An 8,759-nucleotide genomic window follows, 5' to 3' on the forward strand; every position below is an offset into this window, starting at 1 on the left:
CCATCAAGAAAGAAGACGAAAATCGACTTCTAGTCTTTGAAATTATGTGCTTGAGAAAGATCATGGGCGTATCACGACTGGACAGAATACGCAACACCATAATACGGGACACACTTGGACTGAACAACACAATCATTGATAAAATCACCCAAAAAGGATCCGCTTTTTGGTCACATTCAGCGAATGCGAAATGACAGATACCCCAAAATTGTGATAGAGGGCAATGTACATGGAAAAAGACCACGTGGAAGACCTCCCAAAAGATGGATGGACACTATCAAAACAGACTGCTTGGCTAAAAATATCACCTCCATAGCAGCAGCAGGAAGAATGGCCAAAGACCGAGTGGTATGGCATGGATTCACCATGGATCAGATGGCAAGGCAGAGTGCATCAGCATCCGTGCCGACGCCTTAGGTCAAGGTAGGTCATCTTCATCCCCAAATCTTACCTGATTTATCGACAAAATCAGCTTTTAATAATTTCCATTCATATATCTTCAATGGTCTTCCTATTAAATTTTCATCCTACGCGCTTTGGGGGTATTTTCAGCCCGTCTCCAAAACAATGCCACGCGCGAGAGGGAGCTCACACAAAAAAGTTTTCACCAGAAGTGAAAAACTTAGCGATCAAATGAAATTACTACTTTATATAGGCCTAGTTTATCAAGTGTAACAGATTTTTTCGTGAGAGGCTTTGTTTATCACGCGATTTATAAGTGTTTATACTGTTTCCAGAAAAAAAACCCCAATTTTTTTTTTACCTTCTGTCAACTTCGACCGATCATAATTAAGATAACCCAACTTACCATCAGTACAATTTTGTCCCGTATATCCCGTGTCAGTACAGTTGCATACATAGCTGAAAAAAATGTTAAGTTTTATTTATTACAATTTATTCAGATGATTCGTTGAATGTTTCATGTTGGACAGATAGGCTAATATTCTTACACCCCATGGAATGATGATAGTTTATCTCGAATTTAATGGATAAAAAAAGTAAAAAATAAATACCCAACGCGAGCATTTTTGTGTTGATATTTTTTAAAACTTTTTTTCTCAATAAGCAATCCAGATAAATTATTATATAATACGCGCTGCTCAAAACCTTTCACCCAACTTGCTTTTACACATAATGAATGGCTTTTTTTCTAATTGATAATTGTTCGCTAAAATGATGTTTAAAATTAAATATTAGAGACTATTGTTGAAAATAATGTCTGGGACAAAAAAAATCAACTTACTGGCTTTATAAAAAGACAAACAACGTGCGTCACAAAACAAGTGGACGTACATTATGAGCAGTTATAAATGAGGCAAACAATTTATTTTTCTGTTGGCTTTTAATAAATAGAAACAGGAAACAAGACAAGCTAACAAAATAATACATTAATAAACAATAGAAATCTCCCTACGGAATCCAACCTATACCAAATACAACCAAAATCAAGCAAAAGAATAATAAATACCTTCCGTCTCCAGCACTGTCATCACAGGTACCTCCATTCTCACAGGAGTGCGAAGCACATGCAGCCGAGAGTGTGGTTGGTAATGACGTTGTTAATAATGTCGCTGTAGTAGTAGTTGAAAATCAAAATCAATTGCAACTTTTCTCTAATAAATTTCAATAATAATCACTCAACTTTCATTGCACTATATTACAATTATAGATAATGATTAATATTGTTTTATCATATTTGTTTATTCTGTTTATTTATTATCATAAGATAAGAATTATTATTATAAGAATTCTAAGAATATCAGAAGAATGCCTGAAATTGCTTAATAAGTGAAAACTTGAAATGTTCGAAGCTATTTGAAAGTTGCATAACATTGTAAATCTATTAATTGAAAACTTTTAGGTTTTTCAGAAAGAAGAAGAAGTTTCAACTTATTTTATTTCGTTAAAATTTATTTTTCATATTACATTATAATCAATATGTTAAAGACGCGTACCGGTATTTATTGTTTAAGATATTATAGTTAAGTAAGAAATGCAAAATAAACAAATAAAATGTGTCTTACCTTTGAGTAATCTTAACTTAAACTATTAATTATTATTACAGATAAACAACATTTATATAAAAGTTATTTGGCATGGCATGGCTTGATAGCGATAATACAATAGCATTATGATACAATGTGAAGCAATCGCAGCGGCGCGGCAGCTAGCGGCAAGTTACATTCGCATAAACAATGATAATAAACAACATAATGAATAACAAAAGAAAACAAAACATATAAAAATATCAAAGTAGCTGAAACGAGATAAAAAAGAAAACAAACATGTTACTATTCTGATAAAATGATGTTCATGTTCACTCTGAAGTCAGTGAAGTGGTGTGTGGAATGTGATCATGGTGATGGTGCTTGGAAGAAAATCGGTGAATTTGGAATATAGGTTAAATACCACTAATAATCTATTACACGGTTTTCAATGGGAAAATGGCTAATTTCGGGAGGAATTTTCTCATATCTAGAACTCTTACCACCAATATCAGGTGAAACTAGATGATTTAGATGCCAAATGATCAAAAACTCAGCATAAGTTGACATGATACTTTTCTTGTGAACCGTAAACACCGTAAAATGACAGTGCGTCCTCGAAGCTGAAAGTTACAATTATAGGTAGGGCGAATATTTACTAAAAATCGATGCCGCACGGATGAATTTTGATAATATCACAGTAAAATTGCCATACAATGAGAGAAAATACACCATTTTGAAGCATCAAAACCCAAAATGTACTTTTTTGGGTATATAAATTGGTTAATTTCAGTGATTTTAAAGCAGTCTTTTTGCCACACAAACAAATAATTCATCTTTGTATTTCCATGCATCGCCCAGGCCCTAATAGTGGTATTTAACCTATATGTGTAGAGAAACGAGATACAACAAGAAAAGAGGAGATGAGGAATGATATGGGGTGAAGTAGACAAAAACAATGAGGGAGGAAAAATGGGAAAGTAGCCATGGTAGCAGATGGGTCCCTACCCCCGGACCCAACCTTCGGGGTTACAAAATATACCTATTTGCAAAGTAGAGAAAAGGGGAAGAAAGAAGACCATTGAAGTGTAAACGGGCATGGCTTGAAGTAGAGGGTGCTGATGTTATGGGTCTGGATTTCTTCCACTCGTCCCAGCCCGTTCGAGTCTTGGTTACGGCCGTATATCTGACTGAGATATCATCTTTTGGACCGATGTTTTCTTGAGTGGAGTAACGATGTCTGGTTTTGGTGCGTCTTGGTGTCAAAGTGCTTGGTTGAGAAACTACACCTCTGTAAAATTAAAGAAGATTAAAAACGCAATTACTACTTTGCTGCGAGCAAACAGTTTCTTTATGAAGACAAAAACTATTTTAGTTCCTTAAAATGTGTGCATGCGTTTCTCAGTTACTCCATAATTACCAGTACACACTTAAAATCGTGTCTTGGCAATAGTCAATTAAATAAATAAGTTCTGTAATAACATATCCAAAAATGTATTTCTCATTCAACATATTTTATTTCATATCAGGAACATTTTTACTCTGCAAATCATGACTGTGGTGTTTCTTAGTGGCGCGCTGACGTCGGCACGTTTGGAGGTTGACGTTTTGAAAACTCTGTCCAATTTGTGTGCCCCTCGTCCTTTTTCATAAAGAGATTTGTTCCCCGTCCCAAATGGCTCCTTTGAGTAGTCCGACGAGTAGGACCTGTTTTTTCTTTAGTTACCAACTATACTTTAACTCTGATCGCTCAAGAAAGATTAACCACAAAAATACACTAACCGCGCCTCCCCGTTTTTGGGGCGGCGCGGTCACTGGACTTTCGCGGTTCGTCTTTCTTGCACCATGTCAGATAGTGATGATAGTGTGAAATGAGTATAGTCTGGTAACTTAGAAAAAAAGGTTCTACTCGTCGGACTACCTTTGAGCCAACATCTTCAACACTACAGCAATTGCAGAGTGGACAAGGTTCCTACATGATAGGAACTGAAATATAATTATGGATTCCATATTATGGAATGAGTAGGCCTACTATACATTATTTTGGATCTGACTGTTACAATCGACATTCATGAACGATCCTGATGCATCGTACCTATATTCTTAGCAATAGTGTCTTGCAGATTAGATATATCTTTAACAAAAGCATTGAACAAATAAGAATATGTCTTACCAGAAAACACAATATAAAACATCATAGTTATAAAGTCGAATTTTGAAACGCTTCCCAGTCACAAATCATATCTCCCAGAATCTCCCTCTTACGTCTAAACTGACAGTACGATGTGTCAATCTAGACATTTATTGAAGACATGTCTCAATTAAGGGGGTACTACACCCCTGTGGTAATTTGTGACTATTTTTGCATTTTTCTCAAAAAATAATAACACACTGGTAACAAAAGTTATGTATATTATTGGGGCAAGGAATCCAATGAATTACTACACTAAATTTTCAGTGATTCAAGACAAGCGGTTCCATATACGAAATGAGGTACATCCTATCGGTACCTTATTTCTTATCATAAATAACGAACCGAAAAAAAACCAAAAAAAAAAAACCATAACTTTTGTTACCACTGTGTTATTAGTTTTTGAGATATATGCAAAAATAGACACATATTTATCGAGGGGTGTAGTATCCCCTTAAGTATATGCCTATCTGTGTTATCTGTGTCTACAGCCAAACAAGACCGTGACATATTTCTTGATACGTTTTCTGTGTTGAAGACCGTTTAATATCGCAATGGCCATGATGGCACCCTATTAAGCCACAAGAGACATTATGCTTATCTGCCTGAGTCTGTGGAGCATGTACGAAGGAGAAAAATCGATAGAATAATGGGACCCAAAACCTCAATTCCGTGACCATTCTTTGGCTAGTAAGGTTTGACGATTAATTTGAGATCTGGGCAAATATTATTTCATGACGTCAAAATAATGTCAGATTTCAAATCCTTGTGGTCGATTTATCCGAAAAAAGTGTCTTTGTACACGATTTTTAGGTGCTCATGGTTCAAAACTAAATTTTTAAGATGGTGCCGGCGGCCATCTTGGATTTTTGGGTTAAAAGACACCATAATGTCAAACTAATGTCAGAATCGGGTCCTTGTGCTTGACTTACCCGAAAAAGTGTCTTTGTACATGATTATAGGTGCTCTGGTTAAAAAATTCAAAATGGCGCCGGCAGCCATCTTTTTTTTTGTTGCGAGGGACACGTGGGCTAATGTTTTTTTGTAGAAGGTCCATAGAATCAAGTGAAATCAAGTCTTACTAGCCAAAGAATGGTCACGGAATTGAGGTTTTGGACCCTATTAAGAAGGACATGCAACTTGAATGGTGAGGGATACCGAGAATTGTAAAACCAATTGTTGTTACTAGTCTCAGGTGAAAAGAGAAAGAAGGAAAGACGGCATGAAAGGTGGAAATAAGGAAAGAGAGAAGAAAGTTGGGGAACAAGCAGTAACACCGTATATAAGCCAGCGCCTGATTTACCCCAAGACAGATGATCAGATCAATACTGCCTGAATCGATCCCCGAGAATCGACCTTGAGAATTCGGAAATCGACTCGATATAGAATCATAACAAACACATCACAAAAAGAAAGTTCCCACTTAATTGGTTGGTCAGAACTTTGAGCACATTATTAATCAAAAGCAACAAAATCCAAAATGACAATTTTGTTATCCGCAGCATGATACCGCACGCCATTTTATTGGTACATCATTAATGTTAAATTTTGCTGTAGCCCTATGCCGTTTTCTCAAAATCGATTGAATTTACAAAATGTATATTGCATACAATATGTTTAAAAATAAATTGGGATAACCGAGAAATTAATGAGAAAATTTATGAGTTTCAACGCCTTTTAACCTCTACAAAAAGGACACGTTTTGGTCATCATGCTTGGCTAGCAGTTAGGCTTCCTAAACCAACAGGCTATCCATTTGATTGATCTATCTTTCTAGGTGATGTAGGTTGTGAAATTGTAACCTGAGCTGGTATATATGACTAATTGGGCTTAAGCCTGATGGTTTAGGAAGACCACTAGCCATGGTTCGAGAAACTGGCCCTAAGTGTGTTCAATGTCCACCCAATCAAGGGGGCACTTTCTTTTTTCGATGCGTTTACTATCAGTTTGTGACTGTTTGTCTAGTGACTATTATTAACATTTTATATTGATCTGAATGCCGTGAGAAAAATATAGCCGCTTCTTAGAGTTCAAACACACTTCAAGAAAAAATAAATATAAAAAAAGCTTCTCCAAACACAAAAGTCTTCAAAAACCTTTTAAAACGTTGAATGATTATAATAATCAGGTTAGAAACATTTTCAAAACATTTTCCAATGTTGTCAAATGTTTGTAACTATAATGATATTTCCAAAAATATTTTCTGGTTATATTAGATATGGAGTACTGGTTGGACATTTTGCCAGTCACTTGTAAAAAAAGGTGAAATCAAAACAGATATTTTGACAAAACTATAATATATAGACCTACACGATGTGCCTTACATAGGTGGGAAATATCTTAATTTAACAAACTATATTAGTTTGAAACGCTAAAAAATGAATTCTGAAAAAAGCTCGCGGCCGAAGTTAAGGCCTATAAAAATAAAAAATCTTACACTAAAAGACACAATTTCATGCCTAATTTTAACACCAGGATTTAAAAAAAATGTATGTCCTAGCACTAGGTTTTTAACTGACATTTCTGAAGGAAAAAATTAATTTGTTTTATATTTTACCGAGAAAATTAATTTCATAGCAAAAAGGCAGGAAAATGATTTCAAAGCGTTATAAAAAGATTATAAACGTGTTTTGGTTAAAACTTTTTAATAACATTTAAAAGAATGTTGTTAAAATGTTATTGCAAAATATTTTTGGCAAATATTTTTGAAGATATTTTATCAACTAAACTAAAATTAGGTTAGAATATTTTGCACTTTGCAGCACGTATTCAAAAATATTTTTGAATGTTATTTAAACGTTTTATACGTTGTTATATATATAACCCGACATGTCGTTTAAATGTTTACTGATACTAACATTTTGTCAACAATAAAACCCCAATTTTGAGGTGCTTTTTTCATGCAAAAAGTTTTTAACCCAGCATTTAAATGTTATTGAAAAGTTTTGACAAATGTTTAAAAACCCACCACAAAACAGACAAAAAACCAACGTTTTTGTATTTATTTGGTGTAATAATGATAATATGAGCAGTCGTCGAATGTTTAGGGTTAAAGACCCATTCAGTGATCTGAGCTCAAGTGTAAAAAACAAAAATGTTGATAAATTGCTTAAGGGTCGGTTCATAGTGAATATTCGAAGGCGAATATTCGTTGTCGAACATACTGCAGTTACTGTCCGTTTTCCTATACACAATACACAGTGCTCTTTCCCATTGACGCGTGACCTTTACAAATAGCCCTACGTTAACAGTATGGGGATATGACTAGTTAACGTCGCTGTGTGAAAAATAACCGGCCAATATTAAAAGTACTCTTCTAAAGTTCTAGAAAATATAGTTTTTAACATGTCCTAAATTTTAGCTAATTTAGATGTTTGGAAATATTCGTACTTTGGTGTTTTAGTTAATGTTATAGGTAATAGTACATTGCCTAGTTAACGTCGCTGTGTGAAAAATAACCGGCCAATATTAAAAGTACTCTTCTAAAATTCTAGACAATATAGTTTTGTAACATGTCCTAAATTTTAGCAAATTTAGATGTTTGGAAATACTCGTACTTTGGTGTTTTAGGAAGGATATGTAAACGACAGATAACACCAAAAATATGAAGAAATTATTTCTAAACCGTGTTAAGTCAAAAATCATTATGTTGCTCATTTTCAAGAATGCTGGTTTACAAAAAGCACGACATTGTCTGATTTCGTGAACAAAGCCACACATAACATTGTTTCCTTTCGTTTCCTTTATAATCGGTTACCCAACTGAAGCTATGAATACCATCTTTATTGCGATATCGCACATGAAAACAGTCACTTGTGCACAACCAGAGAAGATCCGATTTAATCAGTTGAGCTGTTTCAATGAGTGTTATCTTGGTTTAATAGCTTTTAATGGGGTTAAGTCCTGCAAAGGTCGAGATGAATTCTACTGTAGACATGACTGCATCATGATACTTTTTGTGACGTCAAAATATATACGGCAACGAATAAAATATGATGACACGCCGAGTTGAGTCGGATTAAATATCGCGCAACTGATAGCGAGATACTATTGATTTATATGAAAGGCTCGAGGTCACCTGAATATCGTTCGACGAACGATGATTTCAAAAATCCCCAATGAAAATTAACCTGCACAGTTGTGCAAAATGCGTCTGGATAGTTCCAAAATGGCTGATAACGAACTGAAAGAAAACGTTATTAGTGCGGTACAAGCGTACCCATTTTATATGACATAAAAGTAAGGGACTATAAAGACGTCCAAAAAAAGGAAAATGCCTGGCAGGCAATAGCATTCCAATGCTGTAGTGATGGTAAGTTATGTTTTATGCAAATAATATGATATTTAGGCTTACAAACATAACCTACAAGTGAACAGTTCATTGTTTGCTAAATCCAAGCGAGATCACCCGAAAATCTATGCAAGAGAAATTTCTACTGCTGCTGATGAAAAATCCTAGAGTGCGTTTGGAGTTTTTTTCTTCACTTTACCAGTAGGCCTAATAAATTCATTAAAAAAATAAAAATCAAATAAACATTTAGAGCGAATGTTTTTACTCACTGCTCATCTGATCCACTTTCCCA

At 34.8% G+C, this 8,759-nt stretch overlaps 1 protein-coding gene across 1 annotated transcript in view; it reads right to left on the minus strand.

The window, feature by feature from the left end:
* LOC140172580 (uncharacterized) overlaps positions 1-3,126 on the minus strand; it is a 63,581-nt gene extending 60,455 nt beyond the window's left edge. The window contains 3 exon segments of the mRNA XM_072195721.1: positions 809-861; positions 1,469-1,571; positions 3,028-3,126. Coding sequence (XP_072051822.1) covers positions 809-861; positions 1,469-1,571; positions 3,028-3,085 — 214 coding nt within the window. The 5' untranslated portion in view covers positions 3,086-3,126.
* Positions 3,127-8,759: the final 5,633 nt, after the last annotated feature.

Source organism: Amphiura filiformis, chromosome 16 (genome assembly GCF_039555335.1).
Source record: "Amphiura filiformis chromosome 16, Afil_fr2py, whole genome shotgun sequence".
NCBI classification, from domain to species: Eukaryota; Metazoa; Echinodermata; class Ophiuroidea; order Amphilepidida; family Amphiuridae; genus Amphiura; species Amphiura filiformis.